The following is an 18,455-nucleotide window of genomic DNA, read 5'->3' as shown; positions in this document are numbered from 1 at the left end:
GGTGCGAGACTTGGCTAACGGACGCGTTCATCAGTGATGGAAAACTGGCTGCGTTCACCCAGCAGCCTTATCGTTATATATTGTTTACGAGAATTGTGATGAGCATAAATTAGGAATGCTCACGATGCAAATAGAAATATATATAAAAAACAACCTTACATATACTTATGTAATTACTTATTTAATAGTTTTATCAATATTATATTTGCATTATCATATATCATATAGATTCATTTGAATTCGTTTAGGGCTGCATATTGGATTATACAATATTTCAGAAGTTTTCTTTATTTTTATACATTTTGTGTCTTTTGTTATTGAAATATTATATTACAAGTTTCATTTACATTTTTTGAAAGAACTCGTTTTTACTTTGAGAAATTTATAAATTTCCTTGAAAACACTATTTTTGTTCACTATTTTTTACAATACATGAGGCTGATCGTTTTAAGCAGTAGTGTCAAAGGTCTATAATACAGGAGCTTTTGGTATATTTCGAAAATTCTCCTGAGTTATTTATCCGTGGCTCAGTGACTTTTTCGAAAGGGCCATCGACGGTCACACTGCTCGCGATTTTTGTTGTAAAATTGTTTTTGTTGTGCTTGCTTGCATAAAACTGCGAGTACAAAGTGAAATATCTATTGTTGTGGGCTGGAAATGCCAAAAAATTAGTGCACAGTGGTCCCCGTCTCAAATCCTCAGCAAGCAGGTGCCAAACCCATGCGATCGGCTAAAACGAACCAATGACGTCGCGAAACTAAGCGACAAAGAGCAGCAGGAGGAAAGTGGTCGCCGTACACCCGTATTGTGTCAGTGTAATCAGTATTAGCAGCATTAGCAGTCCGGATTGAACACACCAGTCAAACGAACACCCCCACTGACCGACACAGAAACATGTGCTAGACCTCCTCGAAATGGGATCACGTATCAAGTGAGTATGCCCATGCCGTCCAGTGCCACTTCCCAGCAGCAGTGGGCGTTCCGCTTCACTGCCCGCTATCGCAGCGCTCTCACTCCCACGACTCATCGCCCATCCTCCCCGCTCCTTCCCCAGAAATGACGTGAAGAAGCTCTTCGAGTTCTGGTGCGAGGTCTCGCCGACGCCGGGATTGGAGAGGGGCACTAGTTCCAGGAGCGGTGGGCCAGCTGCTCCCGCCGGCGTGATCGTGGAGAGCTTTCCCGAGGGATTCCGCGACCAGGAGGTGCTCACCGGCATTCCATCGTTTGCCTTCCCCTGCGACATAACAAGGTGCGTAAGCGGGTTGGGATTACTAACTTACCCCAGTCAGTTTTATTTATGACAGCTGTAGCATATACCCATTTGATTCACAGAATACAAGATACACTTCCACTTTTGCGTAGGACAGGTTCGTTAAAACTCATCAAAAAGCCTTTACAGTGCATATGGCTACAACATCCCAGTTTGTGTACGATTTACTAGATTGAAAAACAAGCTACGTCAGCCATTTCTTACTGAAAAATGTTTATGGCAGATATTGCAAATCGTAAAACATTCCTAGCTCGATCTGCCAACATTGAAATAAAAACTTTGAACTGTTTCCAATCGCACCGGATCAGAAGCACTGGCGATGCTGATCGGCCTAATCTTTACTCCATAGGATCGGAAGCGGCATTAGTCAGAGGGGAGTCCGTTTTATAAATAATCTGCAGCACCAGCAGACACAGACGCAAATGAAAGACCAGTGATCGTCCGTAGCCAGACAAAAAGAGGGTTCCGGCGACGATGAGTCACCACTCGACCCGACCACTTCCACCAACTAACAACAGATAGCTTGTCCATGAAACGAATAACCTGTTGTGCCGTTTCTGTTTCTGTTGCTGTTTCGCTTTCGGTGTTTGTTTACACAGCGAGTTCGCGTAATAAACTGTATTATTCAATGGGCATTGTTCGACTCAATTCGCTTACCATTTCCTGGAGCACCGGGAACTGTATCAATTGGCTCCTTCGCCACCTGCTTAGTCATACGACTGCCCCCGACATACTCATTCCATACGCGTATCTGCCCAGCTGTCCGCGCGGCAAACTCATCGCCTGGAAACCATTGGCTACATTAGCGATTAATAAACTTTTCGCTGCTGGAATTTCAAAGTTTGTTTGGCAGATACATTTTTCCAGACAAGAATTGGTTTGACCTCATAGCTTATCTGCGAATTCTCGGAAACTACGACTACTGCTGTGTATATATGTATATGTATGTACATATGAGCAGAGATTTCATTTACTCAAATACAGTTGCGGTCAAAGCCATATGACTAAAAGTATATTATGGAAAATGTTTAATGAATCTATGGCCTAATTTTAAAGGTATACGAGTGTACTATAACCATTAAAGAAGATAGTAAAATAGACATTTTAAAAACATACATATATCTAATTCATATTTTTGGTCTCATATGCACCTTGCGATTTAAAGCAATACTAAATTGCGTTATAAGAGGGGTTTTAAGTTTAGAGCGCAATGAGCACCTTATCTTAAACGAGGCTGCATATTCGGACCCTGAGTGGCACGGCGATAAGGAAAGGCAAGTCCAAGTCAACGTCCCAACTGCCCTGTCCCAAGGTAGCCTTCGCTCCCCAATTCGACTCCGCCTGACTTTGCATATTAAATTGAGTAATGACACGATCCGAAACACTTAGATCTAACGACTTTATGTAACTGGAAGCAAAGTGGAAAAGAGCGCCAGTCGAAGCTGAGGCCAAACAATATGCAAATCGACGGACAATGGGAAACGTGACGGGTAACGAGTCAGCGTCGTCATTGTTGCAAAAATGCGATTTATTTAATTTGTTAAATGCGATTTCAACACAATAATTAATGCGGACAACGCGACGCATAAAAAGCAAAGAAAATAAATCAAACAAACGGAAGAAAGCAAAAACTAGACTTGGTACGAGTATCTCTTGTATAATACGGGCTAAAGACCTTTGCAATTGCTCAAAATTCCCACCACAACGATCCCAACGGAAATCAGCTGCTGAATCACCAAAGGTGGATAGTAGCTATCGGTTGTCAATGAGTGGCCAACTGAAGCAATATTTTAAATTCAGGATATCAAAACAAGTTGTTTACTACTATTTGTTAGGGAATTACTCAATGAGGCTCTGATGTCTGAAAGCGGAGAGGAAAGAATAATAAAAATCGGAATGATTTGTATGCTTTTATAATTAACCCTGAATTCATTGGGCAAGTTTGTTTGGCGTCTTATTTCGTCACTTTACTACTTGAAAGCCATAGTCGTGCGAAAAATCACATTTATGTGGGTTATGAGTAGAAAACAAGGAGCAACTCGCAGCATTAGTCACGAAACATCGCAGTCGGGGAAATTCGGGTTACATTGTACTCATTCACAGGTGTGGGAAAAGTATAAGTGGGCAAGTCATATCAATCTATGCACAAGTCCAAAGTTTTCATTGCACTTATCTATTCGCAATTTAGTTGTGAGGTTTTTGTGACTACACCTACTTATTATTTTTCCAAATCATATCTATTGAACTCGTTTCTATCCACTGCACAGCCAGGTATTAACCACTCATCATGCGAAGCATTGGGCAACGCATGATGAGCAAGGCCAGGCAATGAGTAGCCGGAGCAAATACAATTTACAAACCTTGGTCATGGTGTAGTTTTAACAAATTTCTATAAATGATGTTATTTCATTTGTATTTTACTATTTCACAATACGTACCTATCTATCCACAGTACCTCGGTGCAGACGTATTCCTTTGTGCACACTACTGGCGATTCGAAATGGCGCTTTGGCTTCTGTCGACAGGATCCGCGGACGAATACGGCCATGGTGCTGATAACCTACCTGCCGTGGCACGACACCTTCCTGAAGCTGTTACCCGTTCTCGGCGAGCTGAAGCGGACGGATCCCAATGGGTTTCGCACCTTCCTTTCCGAGGCCTATAACCAGGGGATCCCGGATTGTGGCGGCAGCCTTAAGGTTTATTACAGCGCAGGGCAGAGTGTAAGTGGAGGAGCCATGAATAGTTCTGGGCGAGATCTTGATCCACTTGTCTTTGAACAGCACTTCACCTTTGAACGCCCACTGCAGTTCCAGTTGCCCAGCATGCCAGAAAATGTGAGTCCTATACATTTTTATAACAGTTGAAAAGGAAACTCTAAGAACCTATTTTGCCATAGCACAACTTGAATTTGTACTACAACTTCGTTGAGCCGAAGGAGATGATTGCCGTGTTTGCTGCCATGCTGGCCGAGCGTCGAATCATCTTCACCTCGAGACACCTGGACAGGCTATCCTCGTGCATTCAGGCGGCCAATGCATTTCTATATCCCATGGTCTGGCAGCACATCTTTATACCGGTCTTGCCGTGGGAGTTCAAAGACTACCTGGGTGCGCCCATGCCATATCTGATTGGCGTGCCTGAACCAGTGCTCGAAACCGTAAGCTTGACAAGCTAACAATAAAGTTAAGATAATAATAATTTAAAAAATCAATTAGGTCACCAGCGATGAGCTGGGTGAAGTTGTGATTCTGAACTGTGATACGAAAATATTCGAAAGCCCATTTGACGATGTGCACAATCTGCCGACGGAGATCGTCTCACAACTGAAGAAGCATCTGAATCACACGCACGACCACATCGGCGACCGTATCTCGAAGATCTTCCTAAACGCACTTGTGCAGCTCATCGGTGGCTATCGGGACGCGGTCGAGTACCACGAGAACAGCAAGACCTTTAATTCCCAAAAATTCATTGAATCTCGGCCGGCGCACCTGCGCCCCTTTCTTGCCAAAATGATGGATCTGCAGATCTTTGCGCAGTTCATTGACGATCGTCTAAAGATGCTCAACAGCGGACTTGGCTTCTCGGACGAGTTCGAGTTGGAGACGGTGCGCTATGCGGAAAAGAAGAAGCGCGGGCGAAACTATGCCATCATGAAGAACTTAAAGGACAAGGTGAGCCGAGGACGCTGTGCCTGTCCACTGGACATCAGCGATAGCCCAATGCTGTTAACCTAACCCTCATGGTGCCAAATCCACCCTCACCTACACCATCATCCTCCTCAGTTGCCTGGCTTGGAGGGGACCTGGGAACAGGGCTTGCATTTCCGTTTCGCCTCTCTGCGCTGACCCGCTAACTCACTGTACTTTTAAGTTACTTTACCACCAGCCCACCTTATGATGTTGTTTTATTTGATTTGATTTAATCTATTCCACAGTACTTGGGAAAGCGCAGTTTGTCGCGATTGTTTGCCAAGAACAATACTTAGACTGCCCACCATGACAATCCACCATATCCAATTACCAATATATAAACGAGTAGAATGTTTATTCCCACTCACCTTATTTGCAATGTTAGTTCAAATTATTTCTTTATCCTTATGAAAATCAATTACTTATCGTCCTAACAATCAACTGCACCGAACTATTTATGTTGCCATAAACTAAAATGGAAACGTCTGAATGTTTGTTGTTGCATTCTGAATTAATATCTTTTAATTTATAAATTTCATGTTTTAGTTATCTTCTTTTTTAATTTCTTCCTTTTGTTGTGTTTTCTATCAACACCTGTGGCAAGCAACCAAAAAGCAAAACTTTTTTTCACTCTAAAGTGATCAATAACCTTGATAAATTGGTAATGGACTAATGACCTTAAATTTCGAACAAGTTTTTATACTAACAGCTATTGGTTACATATTTAAATTAAGGAAGTAAACAGTCATACAATTTTCTTACTTTTCGAGATTAGTAATACTAAATATATATCTAATCTGGCTTTTATACTAATTTATTAATGTACTAACATACACCGCGAATAATGACCTTTCACTACAGTGTTGTTTAGAACGCACTCTTTGGTCGCAGATTTTAATCATCACCTAAACGTGTCAAGCCCCATTGCCCCAGTGATCCCCAGTTCCCATTACCCAAATCAGCATTGTCATCGTAGCCATTAAGTGTAGTTAGTGGTAGCTTAAATAACCCGTTGGTTGTTTTGCGCATCTCATTCACGCCGTATCTCGCCCGTATCTTGTGTGTCTCTCTTTCATATGCCGCTTGGATCGTTCATACTACACTCTTCTGTGCTTTCTGCTCTCGCTGCGGTTGTGACCAATCGTTTTCTGATCCAAAAATGCGTCTGTCTAACCATTGCAGACTAATCCGGCTGTAAAGTCTGCCGTCAAATCGGTGAGTGGTCCAGTTCCCGTTTAAAGCCCAAGTCTATGTTGTTCCCCGTGCGCTTTTGTGAATCTGAGCATGTTGTGAAAAATGTCTGACTTACCCGATTTTTAATATTCTCAGGTAAAGGAGGGCTCGCGAGGCATGAAGACCGCCTACAAGGGATTCAAGACAAAGCTGCGCGAGAACGGAAACCAGTTTGGTGGTACGCACTTCCACTTCGGACTTGGATCTCCAAATCATTCGGATCGTCCTGACGGCACCAGCGGAGGATACGTTCGTGGTGGCAAGGCCATTGGGGCTGCCCACCACTCGGCGCCCAGTTCTCCAGTGACCAGCAAGCGTCTTGATGGAATTGCCTCCGTTACGGGAAGCAGCGGCAGCGGTGGATCCGTCGCCAGGGAGCCGCGGGAGTTCTTGCGACGCGGTCCTGTCCCGCTGGCCATGTCTAGCTCGAGCAGCCACATTCAGCCGAACGGCCATACGTACGGTTCGAGTGCTGGGGCTCATTATGGTCATCACCTCGCTGCGTCTCCTGCTGTTAGCTCAGCGAGTTCGTTGTGCTCATCTTCGGAGATGAACCTTTCGCAGGAACTCCAGAACCATCCGCTTTTCAAAACACCGGCAGTGGACCGCAGTGTAAGTAATCTGGTGCGGGCGTACGAGCTTCGGCTGCAGCAGCTCCAGTAAATGGAGCTCCTAGGTGCAGCCGTTCACATGCTTGCCGCTAAGCTAAATCGACCACTCATCTTGATGTGCTGTGAGTTTATGTTGTTCTCATGCTCTTCTTGTTTTTGTTTTCTTGTCTGTGTCGTGTCTGTGTCCATTTGTGTGTCGCCATCGACCGATCGTCTTACCCATGTCATGCCCACAAACATCCCACACACTCCACGCCCCATACACCGATATAACCGATCACACTCCACTTACACTTGCACCCACCCCCATCCCGGCATTGCTCATTGGCCCACGCAGCTTAAGCCGAACGCAGAGCACAGGCGAGGAGCAGCACCGCCAGCCCGTCCACCGCCCCCTCAGTCTACGCCCGCCTCCTACTACAATCATCCATATGCCGCGCATCCGCACGTGGAGACGAAGCCGCCAAGGCACACGTCCACACCCACCAGACCGCGTCAGCCCCTGCCCACCGCCGATTCCAGCAACTTTGATTGCCCGCCGGACGTGCAATCTCCCCCGATTCCGCCCCGGAGGCATGGCAGCTCGAATGCGATTGTAGCGGCCACAGCTGCAGCCGTCAGTGCGGAGATTAACAAACTGGAACGTAACTGCTGGAAGGACGAGCCTACCGGAAATGACCCAGTACGCATCTCAAACGCATCCTCATCATCGGCAACATCGTCCTCCTCGGGCGCATCGTTTGTGACGGCGGCGTCGACGTTTTCGCACCTTAATGTGTCCGATCCGCCCATTCCGACACCGCGGGCCAAGAGAGAGGTACACCAGCTGCGACGTTAGTTATCTAAGCCCATCCTGGTTGTGGTCCCCCGGCAAAAGCACACTAACACACATCAAGGGCCCCCATGTAGTTTCCCCCCAGCTTATACTAACTCCATTTACAAGTTGAAGTGTCCCTATCATTGTCCCCATTTGATTTTAGATGTCACTGCTAAAGTTGAAGTTAATATGTAGATTCATTTTTCTTTACTAATCACTCTTCCTGACATCCATTAACTAAAGATCGTATACCATTGTTTTATGAATATCGCATCATCTATGTTCCATAGCATACTTACTTGACTGCACCAAGTAGTGTGATGTTAAAAAACGAACTCAAATACTAATTTTTCCAACAGTCCTAGGAAATTTATATTTTATCCACCGAAAAGTATTGGATACTTATATTGGACGTCTGATGACATATTCTTTCTGTGCTTTGACCTGCAAAGGTCTATATATCTTTTTTTTTTATTACTTCTTTTTCATTATACATTTTTCCGTTTCACTGTTTGGCATTAATCGACTGCACCCATCGTAGTTTTCAACCGAATTTAGATGCTTGTAACGGCTTTGAAGTAGGTAGCTTGTCTTAAATGTACTTTTCGTATAAGTTGCGATAAACACACTAGAGTCCTAAACACCCACAACCAAAGCTTTCTAACAACCCGTACGATTGTGCCTCCCTTACCTGCAGCAGCACCAGCCACTGGAGGACAGCATCAATGATCTGATATCGCTGGACGATAGCAACAACACCAGCTTCGACCTGGAGGACTTCGATCCGCTGAATCAGAATGCTCGTCCGCTGCCTCCCCTCAGCACGGCGTTTAGCAAGAAGTGCAACACACTGCCTGCTGGCGTCAACAGCAGTGTGGTGACCAGCAGCGTCAGCAATCCACTGTACCCGTATTTTGCGCCCAAGCACATGGCCACGGTGGCTGCTGTGACGGGACGGACGCCATCGATGCATCCACCGCCGCAGATCCAGCGCAGCACCATTGCCGCCAAACCCGACGACGACTTCGAGCTGCTCCGCAAGTACGGTCTGGACCAGTTCTCCCTGAACGCCAACGGAACGGAGAAGCCGCAGCAGCTCACCACCGGAAAGGGCATGAACAACTGGACAACATTCGATTAAAGGGACAGAGCTGGACAGCCCGCTTCAAATATGATACCAAAATAAGTGTGATTGATACATTGTGTTGTAAATAGCTAGGAGAGATAGGCAAAATCAAGAATGGGAGACCGATGACAGTAACCCCTAAATACCCAGCATTGTATGTCTGCAGTTGCCCCGATCAGCAGAGGATCCCATTAAAACGCTTGTTTGTGTAAATAACTGTTTAGTGAAAAGTTTTAACAATTGCATGAATCGGAACCCTCGCTAACTACACATGCATACATATTGTACACTGGACTTCCAAATCAAAAGACACGAGAATCTAGAGTAGCATGAATTTAAGCCAATTAGTCTAACAAATTACCTATAAATATAAAATAAACTCCAATAAAATGATGTGGCTCTTTTGACAGTATTATTATCTTTTGCTCTATATGAGTATTAGCAGAAAGTCTATATATTTTTTTTACCACATCAGGGACACAAAAAGTGAATGTGTAACATGGGAGCCTCATTAAGGGAGGATCTACTGGCTTTTTAATTTGTTCTCGGCCATGCAGTTTAGGATGCGGGTCTGCAGTGCCCGCGCACCCTTAAGGTTGATTTCCTCGTTGTCGGGCAACAACTTATCCATGCGTTCCATCCATCCTTTAGTCTTCGGGTACTTCTCCCGGTCGACTGGTATGAGCAGATCCAAGGTCACCACAGTGGTATGGATGGACACGTCGGCAACGCTTAGTTCGTTGCCCACAACGAAACTTCCCTTCTCCAGAAAGTGCTCCAAGTCGGAGTACGCATTGTGGCAGAGGGTCAAAGATCGGGGGTTGTATTCCCCCTCTCCTCCATAAATGTTCCGAGCCACAATGTCCTTTACCACCTGGAACAGCACTCCGTTCTCGTAGTGCATGCGATGGTCAATGTGGGCTCTTCTTTTCAGATCCCGCGGGTAGAGTTGGTCATCTCCGGAGTACTTGGCCACCAGGAAGGACACGATGGCGTGACTGTCCACGTAGACCTCGCCATCGCTGTCCACAAACACAGGGACCTGGTGTTGGGGGTTTAGCTGAAGAAAGCCAGCGTTACATAACGAAATCAACGATTTTCAGTTGCGACCAACCTTGACAAATTCCTCGCTTAGGTGTTCCTTCTTAGCAAAGTCGACGGGTCTAAAGATTTGAAAAGAGGAGAGCCTCCATTAGCGATCTACATATGTAAGTGCACAAATTCTTTCGGTTCTTTTACTTGAGGTCCAGGTCCAGGCCAATAATTTTGGCCACCAGGATGCAAGCCCTGGCCGGAGGGCTAAAAAGGGCGTAGTACAGCGTTGGCTTCGACATTCTCCCAAAGAATTCATACAGCAAATGACGATCAAGGTGAACAAGAAGCCAGCAACATGGGCGCAGAACAACAGGGGACAGATCTAATGGACTTTATAATGTCGACTTCTCATTTCAATTTTTTTTGTTACATTGTATTACACGTTTAACTAGTAGTGCTTTAAAAAAAGTTTTTCCTAAGGAAAAGTAAAGAATAACTTAACCCCACTTAACATACGGCAACTACGCCTCTAACGAAAAGTAAAAGTTGTTTCGGGACTGCTAACCTGTTTGAAAATCGAAAAACAGCTGATTGGCGCGCAATTCAAAATGCAACTACAAAATTATTCCAACTAATTTGTGTTGTCTTAAGGCATTTATTCTCATTTTAGTCGTTCCTTAGCAAATAATTTGTATACAAACTACTGGAAAATATAACATACTTAGAATGCTACAATATTAGCCAAAGAATTCTGGCGATATGAGTAAATTTAACAGGCCAAGTCTAATTCTTTGGGTCGCCTAAAGATATCATAGGACCTTACTTGTAGAATCGCGCGGCGGCGGTTTATGGCGAATCTAAAAGATCAATTACGGAATCCTCTTTGGCCTTAGCCATACAGTTTTCGTCATTATCCTCTGCAAGTAAAGAAAAGGGTTCAGGTGGGCTCAATTAGAAATGGGATGCTAAATAAAAAATCAGTATAAACTTAAAACAGATCTTGACCCCCGTTGGTAAATAAAACAATAGGTCTTGGTTGAAAATTGTTTAATAATATAGTTAAAGTACACATCTCCTTGTACATTGATTTCATATTTGTTCGTTCAGATATTTAGAAGGGTTTGCATCGAATCATAGTCAAAGCATTGTTCAATTTAAAATCTTAATATATAAATCCGTGGTGGTACGGTTTGAGCTTAAATACACCAACAAATGTCAGGGGCTTTTTCAACCGAGCGTCTAGCTAGACGCCGTAACATACCTAATCCGTCGTTTCCAATTGATTTCATTTATAAAAACGCCTTTGTTTGTTTCCAATACTATGGACCTTTAATGCCTGCCTTGCAACGCAATTCAAATGCGAGGACAGCGCACCCTCCAACTCCACTCCACACAACACCGCCTCCAATCCGAACAGAATCCTTAGTTCAACTAAAATAACTTAACTAACTTAATGTCGGTGGCGCGGCTGGCCTGCTTCCTCTCGCTTCGAGTTTAGGTATAGGAATAGGTCCAACTCGCATAGGCAGGGCTTATGACTAACATCTGATTTAGGTGTACGCTTAGTCTTAGTTTTATTGTTAGTAGTGCATAGGGCCATTAATTTCATCGAACTCCGCTGTAATCATTGCGCAGACCGCTTCAATAGAAAATAAATTATTTGCGTTTCCTATAGTAATTGCTAATTAATGCTGTTGCTAGTTTGTGGTATTTTTATATCTAGGATTATTTCAGTTGGTGTGTGGTGTGTGTTGCTGAGAGCCCTGGCAAAGCTTAACCCAACTACTCAAGACGACACGAATGAAATACACAGAGGACATAAGCAAAGTGTTTAAGGTGAGCCAACTGAAAAGGGGCAGGAACAATGTGGCCGATGGAGGAGCACTTGGATTCACTCGGGAACAGGGGAACCCTCTCCTATAAAACCTGTCTGTTCTGCCTGCGTCCTGCAACACAAGAATTACAAGCATCAGTTGGTGGGTCGCGATTGAGAGAGTATGAATAATGAGGTGATTGGGAATGGAACGCCGAAGAATAGCCTCTAAGGTAATATGTGGCCGTGCGCCATTGATAGAGGAACGGAAAACAACAACTGGGCAGGCCAAATCAGGGACCATAACATCGATGTGCGAGCCGTGCGATAATGTGTGAGATGTGAGTCCTGCCTACGGGCCGGCATTTTGGGTCTGGCCGGAGGACGCCGTAGCAGCTGCAGCAGCCGCAACCGCAGCCAGATCCAACAGTTGGAAGTGCTTTTGATCCGCGACCGCAGCAGCCAGGGATTCCAGGAGGGAGGCATGGACGGCTGCCGCCGCTGGCTGCTCGTGCTGTTGCTGCTGCAGTTGCTGGTCTGAGACTGGCTGCTTCTCTGTCGATTGGCGACGGGAGTGCTGTTCTGGGGATTCTACGAGTTGCATCGGCGGCAGCATGGACGGGTCACACAAAAAGATCAGGGGAAGAAGAGAAAGAGAAAGAAAAAAGACAAAGAAATGCACAAGTTACTTCAATTAGTTTAGTTATTATCATCATATAACCTCGTGGTTAACACAACAACAATCGGAAAAGAGGCTCTCAACAAAAACCGTCACTAACGAAATGTCATTATTTATTAAAATCACTTAAATTAAGAGTACATTTCGTGGAATAATTTAAAATCGGTGACAACACAAATACATAGCAAATGAAAATGGAACCAATGGTTATACAATAGAAAAATACTCTATAGACTTGGCTTAGCCGACGTTTGGGCGCCTTGAGCTGTCTGGCTTGAGGTTTCTGGAAGAATGGTCTGATTAAGTATGGGATTCTTTTTCAAAACCCGAACCATTTTACGATTGATCGACGGAAAACATACCGTGTGCGCAGCCAAACTCCTAAATGAACACGCTTGTAAAGATCCGTTGCTTTTTCAGGTTTCTTAAAAACTTTACCACCTACAATACAAGCAACGAAAGCGGAAAGAGTCAAAATTCCAATCATTTTCTAGCCTTCCTCTGCAGCGAAGACGAATTTGTTGCCTACTTAGCCTATACAAGTATTGGCTAGGAGATTTTATAAAATGTACGGAAACCTTTGCGATGCTGGACTTGTAGATCTAATGTAATGCTATTTCGCATTACAAAATAGCATGATGAATGCCCTACTGGTCACTTTTTAAAACATAAACATATGTTTGTAAATACGCAGTGACACTACATGTAAAATAGGATTAATTTGAACTGGGTGTACTCATACTAAAAACGAATGAACCACTAACATTATAAAGGAAATGGGGACCTAGTTATATTCGAATAAGTGATGATGAAGTCAGAACCGCACGTAATATCTATAAAATTTTCATTTTAGACGAAGTGCATACTCTTTCAATTTTTTGCAGAGAACATTTTCTATTAATATTTTAAGACAATTGATGCACCAAAATAATACTTCTACGTTAAATGATGTCCTAGAGCTCTGCGGCAAATGGATATTTACAATAAAAAGTGAATCAAATGCCTTAATCTTGTTAGGATGTCATTCCTCTGTCTGAATTTTTGGAGCAAGAGCGTTGTTGAGTCAGTGTGGATGTAAATGGGATGTGTATGGATTCTTATGACTACTTTGCCCTAGGGTCTACAATTAGTAATTTGTAAACTTAAAGGATTTTTTGCTATACAGTGTTATTATTCGATTACTGGCTTATTGCAAAAAGGGATCCAACGTACCGGATTGCTGGGGCTGCTGTGCCGGGGTGTAGGCACGTTGGCCGCCACCGCTGCCGTTCGACGTGGAACTGGCAACGGCTTGCTTGGCGGGTGGACGACGCTTAGCCAGCGGCATGTCGTCGTCTGAATCGCTTAACGTTAGATCAACCTGTTGCACAGACAATATGGTAAGTCATATGGTAAGACAGTGTGTTAGGATTGCAGTTTTCAACCTACAGTTTCACTGTTTGACGTGGATGTTGGCTGCTCGTCGGGTGCCGGGGACAAATCGCTCTTTACTGGCTTGGCGTCGTCCGAAATAAGTTCTGGTAATAACCGAAAAACTTGATGAATGACAAAACAAAAAAAAGGCTGCGTTTGGACCATTACCTATGTCATCTGATATAACCTCAACCTTTTGAACGGGTTTTGAAGGCGTATCAAGGATCTGCGCCTCGCTCCGTAGTCCTGGTGTGCTCCAAGATCCATCCTGATGAAGTTGAATCTCAGTATCGTCGCTCTTTAAAAGCGACGATCCCAACACCTCCTGGAAGTAGCTGGAAAAGAAAATTAAATCAGTTATCTTTATACGCTAAATGAATTGACATTTTCTTACCCATCTATGACCAGGTTGTCATAAATGGCCGGCTTGTCGCATACGGGGCAGTTCCATGTGGGCTTACGCTCATTCATTTGCAGGTAGAGACTGGCGTCGAAGCATTGCAGATGGGAGCAGGTTGATGCTCGACAAGGCAACAGCATTTTCATCTTGCCCAATGGGCAGTTAAGCGACACCTTTAGCATAGTGGTGGCTATTTCGCAGTCAGCATCCTCAGTTAGCTTTTCCTTGACTGTGAAAGAGATATTTATTATTAAGGTGCCGTCATTGGACCACAGGAAACTCACTCAGGCCACGCGTGTAATCTGCCGGTTTTACGCCCTTGGTCTTCATTCGCTGCAAAAGCTGTGCTGAGGTAAGCTTCTTTACCAGGTATACGGCCAGGCAGTAGCTACGCGTGTAGTCCGGACACCACTGCACCATGATGGTGTTGGTAACGGTAGGTGACAGCTTTACATTGGAGGTGACATTGACGGGTCGCGGCGGACGCTTGGGTTCCACATTTGGTCGGTTTGTAGGAATGACATTCTACAGGTAAGGCGCATGAAATGTTACCAGCTCCTGATTGGATAATCGATAAATACTTACAGGCAGCTGGCACAGCTTGTTGTTCACCTTAACGTTTACGTTCGGCGGGAAGCAGTCCTCCTGGTCGCATGAAGTCTCTACAAGGCAGAAGCGCAGTTGCACCTGAATGGCGTGCTCCACCTTGGAGCTGTTGCGGATGTCGCGATTGGAGGCGATCTCGGTGGCCTGCTGCGGCGTTAGTGTAAAGTAGAAAGGCACCTCTTGGACGCGCTGAGTGTTGCGTGGCACCAGGGTTGAAGGTTTGATCAGTGTCCCGAGTACATCGTAGAAGGCTAGCTTCTTCAGCCTCACATCAGGGTGAATTGGCAGCTGGCTGTTAATGCTGTGTGTATGGAGGAAGGGTGCGCCGCCGACTACATTCATCTGGCCGCCGGGCACCTGCACGCCTTGGCCGCTGCCCACAAGGCCCACCGGATTGGGCTGCACGGTGGGCGGCAGCTGGATGTGCGAGTACATCCTGGTTGGGTCGATGTACTGCAGCGTGGCGTTTTGTTCCTGCACGGACTGGGCGTAGACTTCCTGGACCTTCGGGGCAAGCAGATCCAAGTTGGTGCGCAAGAACGAGAGGATGCGGCTCTGCAGGTCGGTTTTTCGTCCAGCGAATGAGATGTTCAGAAACGACAGGATTTTTTGCAGCTCGACCACTCGAAGCATCTGCACCATTTGCTCACATTCCTGAAGAGACGGAGATGGCATGGCGAACAATGAAAATATTGTATTTCGGAAAATTGGGAAGATGTCTATGTCCAAATAGCGGGACTTCACACCAAGCGTTCGCACAAACACACACACAAGCGCGCTCTATATGCAAATATCGCGTTTTCGCACATATGTACACATGCGTATGTACCCGTGCGGCTTTATACAGAAACATCAGATAATCGCTCTACAGATTATGTCAAGCAATGGTTTGACAGTCGGACAAAAGCCTTCGTTCCACATTTTTCTCATCTGTCAAACATTTACAGGTCCGAAACTCCCGCATGCCACCAAATCATTACCTAGATGCTCAAACATGGCGTTTTCGCAAAAAGTTTCATTTCATGGAACCGATCGGCTTTCAGTGGCTTTTAACGTGGGAATATACAGAAACTTGAGTATGGTATGTGTCTGTCACTGGCGGCCTTCCTCCTTTAGCAAATTGCACTAAAACAAACGACCGCAATAATGCCCCCTTTTTTTGTCACACGAATTTTGTTTTGTCCGCACGGTCTGAAGAAATATGGCGGATTCCAGTGTTGCGAAGAGCCGGCGGACTCGCCTGCATTGACCACTCTGTGGAGGGTGTCAATCACAATTTTTCTGCGGTCACACTGCCTATCAATATCAATGGCCCCCCATATTTATGAAAAATTCTTTTGACTGAATTGACTGGAACTGGCGGAAACTCACCTTGTACTTGCTGGCATCAAAGGGATTAACTGCTATTGGCGCTGACGACGTCGATTGGTGCCCTGGGCTCGAGGATGTTGCGGCATTTTCCGCCTGCGTGCGAGCCGTCTGCGAGCGGGTCTTTCGCATTACTGTTATTTTCTTTCCTTGGCGGCGTTAGGCGTTCAGCAATTGAAGTCGCGGACTCGTTTGCATTTGCCTGGGACGCGCACCACACATAAAAACAAACAATTGCCGCGGTTCTCTAACGAATGCGAGGAAACCAAAATATTTTACGCGGCGTCGTCGCGGTGGGCCGACTAGAGTTGTCACTATCGATCGACACTGCGGAAATCCCTAACGCCTCGCCAAGTCTCGGCTCACGCAGCCACAAAATATCCTAACGCGTGCGTTTGTTTACTCTGCCTGCCGTTACATTTGTTGATTCTTAATTCGCTAGCCATTTATTTAATTGTACAAATATGGGTCTATCTATGCAAGAATGGTATAAAAGGGGCCCGACGCTTGGCGTGGGCCTAGAAAAAGTCCATGTCCCCGCAATTAACGCTCAGAAAGTCGTCGTCGTAGCTGATTAAATCCTTCAGTGGCGCTCCTTGAGCCGCCGCTGCTGCTTTGGATGTAGAGGGAAGTTCGGCGTTGTCCACAAGGTTAATGTTGATCTCGTGGGTCCTGTACTCAGGGCTATCCTGCTCCTGTCCAGCACCAACAGGGGAGGGTGGCGGGTTGGACACTGAACAAAGAGATACAAAATAAATACAAAATTGATTTAACATTAATGGGATCTTCTTACAGTTGCCCGGTAGCTTATCTTCCCTTTGCTCGTCACCCTGCATGTAGTATTCCTTGCGCTGGTTTAAAGTGGGCAGTTCTGGGACCTGCTTGCTGAGGCACTTCTTTAGCTCCTCTACCTTTCGGTCCCGCATCAGCGTTTCGATCTGCTTTCGCGACTTGCTTAGGCTCTGGCGATCCTCACTAAAAATGCGCTTCTGCTGCTCCTGAGTAATGTTGTCGTGGTGCTTTAGCAGAAACAAGAATACACCGCCTGGTGTACGTCTCCGGTTGCCGTTCTGTTTGAAACATCGTGTTAGTATATTTAAAAGATGAAATGTCACTACTCACTTTGATCAGCATGCCGCCATCGGCTTCAATGCGCTGAGTTTCTTTGTAGAGCTCTAAGCACAAATCTATACCAAGGACCTCCACAACTCGAACTGGGAAAACTGGTATTACTCACTGCGTACGTCAATCTTTATTTCATATACTCACCAAGTAATTCGTCCTTATCTTCGTACAGTTTGGTGGCCATTTCGTTAGCTACATCCGAAGGATCCCTCTCACCCACTTCGTTTAAGTCCAGAATGTGTCTGGGCTCGCAGGAATCGGAAGATCCGCTGGCTGAGGATGTGCCACGACGTGACCGGTGACCGAGTCTACTTTTGACCGACCCACGCTGTTGATTCCCGGTGATGGGCCGACTAGAAGGTCTTCCCCTTTTCTGGGCTGGATGGGAAAATTCACCGCCGTCTTCCGAGGAGTTTGAGAGCCGTCGCTTTAGACTGTTCTCGCCGTTAAGCCGGTATCGCAGTGAGAAGTCGTAGTTCTCTACATTTCGATCCCGGCCACTTCGGGTAACATCGCAGCCACGCATATTCTCGCTGAGCGCATCCTCTTGCAGGGCGGAAGCCCACACGTTGTACTTCTTAAAACGGGTTCGATTCGGCTGCATCTCAGCATCCGTGGGTGGAACGCGTCGCATTACCGTGCGGCGAATTCGCTTTTTCTGTTTCTTGAGGCCACCATGTCCGCTGGAATCCGTGCGCAGCTTTTTGATGCACCCGTCCTCGGAAGATTCCGCTGTCGAGGAGTCGCTGTTGCTTTGTGACTCGTCCTCCAGCGCCGTCTGGATCTGGTGGCAGGTGGTAAGGGGACTGGCCACCTTCTCCGCACCTGCAGGTCGCTGCAGCGGCGTGTAAACGCCATCATCGTCGCTCTCCGATAGCTGAAAGACCGGCAAAGATGGTTATTGGTGGCTTCATGAAATGGGCGCAAATGGTTACCTCGCCGTCCTCCAGGTCAACATCATTCGAGTGCAGTTCCATCATTTTTTTCAGGCGAGTCGAGACGAGAGAAAATCGTCGCCCAGGGTGCAGCTGTTTGTGCAACACTGAGCGGCAGAGTGACCATACTTTCTGGGGAATACTTAGTGCATATTTAAAATATTATGTTTACATTATGCTTAGTTTTAAGTATTGCAAGGATATGAATTAGATTAAATCAAATCATTATGTTTAGTTTTAACTATTGCAAAGATATAAATTAGATTAAATAATATTATATTTAACTTATTTGACTGGACAGTTTAAAAAAATGTGTAGTTCAAATTAAT

The 18,455-nt window shown here is 45.4% G+C and overlaps 4 protein-coding genes across 15 annotated transcripts; 1 reads left to right on the top strand and 3 right to left on the bottom strand.

Moving 5' to 3' along the window:
* Positions 1–427: 427 nt before the first annotated feature.
* On the top strand, positions 428–9,164 carry LOC6528713 (DENN domain-containing protein 1A). Of its 7 annotated transcripts, none has more exons than XM_015198810.3 (10): positions 429–931; positions 1,055–1,249; positions 3,723–3,993; positions 4,054–4,107; positions 4,170–4,430; positions 4,489–4,947; positions 6,148–6,180; positions 6,295–6,810; positions 7,147–7,626; positions 8,327–9,164. In XM_015198810.3, exons 1-10 carry the CDS (start codon positions 915–917, stop codon positions 8,765–8,767), a joined length of 2,727 nt encoding a protein of 908 aa, XP_015054296.1. In that variant the 5' UTR covers positions 429–914; the 3' UTR covers positions 8,768–9,164. The 7 variants fall into 7 exon arrangements, with proteins under 7 accessions (XP_015054297.1, XP_015054296.1, XP_002089748.1 ...); XM_002089712.4 differs by having other exon boundaries at positions 8,324–9,164; XM_015198811.3 differs by lacking the exon at positions 6,148–6,180 and having other exon boundaries at positions 428–931; positions 8,324–9,164.
* On the bottom strand, positions 8,956–10,287 carry LOC6528712 (glutathione S-transferase 1). Its single transcript, XM_002089711.3, has 3 exons — positions 9,992–10,287; positions 9,867–9,915; positions 8,956–9,812 (listed from the first exon to the last, which is right to left on the bottom strand). Exons 1-3 carry the CDS (start codon positions 10,084–10,086, stop codon positions 9,276–9,278), a joined length of 681 nt encoding a protein of 226 aa, XP_002089747.1. The 5' UTR covers positions 10,087–10,287; the 3' UTR covers positions 8,956–9,275.
* A 135-nt stretch (positions 10,288–10,422) lies between these two features.
* Positions 10,423–16,376, bottom strand: LOC6528710 (E3 SUMO-protein ligase PIAS1). Of its 6 annotated transcripts, XM_002089709.3 has the most exons (9): positions 16,070–16,376; positions 14,678–15,352; positions 14,377–14,617; positions 14,087–14,321; positions 13,861–14,027; positions 13,708–13,796; positions 13,492–13,639; positions 12,642–12,720; positions 12,290–12,562 (listed from the first exon to the last, which is right to left on the bottom strand). In XM_002089709.3, the coding sequence occupies exons 1-9, from the start codon at positions 16,196–16,198 to the stop codon at positions 12,520–12,522; spliced, it is 1,806 nt and encodes a 601-aa protein (XP_002089745.1). In that variant the 5' UTR covers positions 16,199–16,376; the 3' UTR covers positions 12,290–12,519. The 6 variants fall into 6 exon arrangements, with proteins under 6 accessions (XP_015054033.1, XP_015054035.1, XP_015054034.1 ...); XM_015198547.3 differs by lacking the exons at positions 12,290–12,562; positions 12,642–12,720 and adding an exon at positions 10,423–10,704 and having other exon boundaries at positions 16,070–16,375; XM_015198549.2 differs by lacking the exons at positions 12,290–12,562; positions 12,642–12,720 and adding an exon at positions 10,820–11,426 and having other exon boundaries at positions 16,070–16,375.
* Positions 16,377–16,485: 109 nt separating this feature from the next.
* LOC6528709 (phosphorylated adapter RNA export protein) lies at positions 16,486–18,254 on the bottom strand. Its single transcript, XM_002089708.3, has 5 exons — positions 18,127–18,254; positions 17,336–18,068; positions 17,189–17,280; positions 16,860–17,136; positions 16,486–16,799 (listed from the first exon to the last, which is right to left on the bottom strand). Exons 1-5 carry the CDS (start codon positions 18,169–18,171, stop codon positions 16,585–16,587), a joined length of 1,362 nt encoding a protein of 453 aa, XP_002089744.1. The 5' UTR covers positions 18,172–18,254; the 3' UTR covers positions 16,486–16,584.
* Positions 18,255–18,455: the final 201 nt, after the last annotated feature.

Source organism: Drosophila yakuba, chromosome 2L, assembly GCF_016746365.2.
Source record: "Drosophila yakuba strain Tai18E2 chromosome 2L, Prin_Dyak_Tai18E2_2.1, whole genome shotgun sequence".
In the NCBI taxonomy this organism is placed as follows: Eukaryota; Metazoa; Arthropoda; class Insecta; order Diptera; family Drosophilidae; genus Drosophila; species Drosophila yakuba.
Note: the sequence above shows the minus strand (reverse complement) of the source record. Positions and strands in the feature narration are given on the sequence as shown.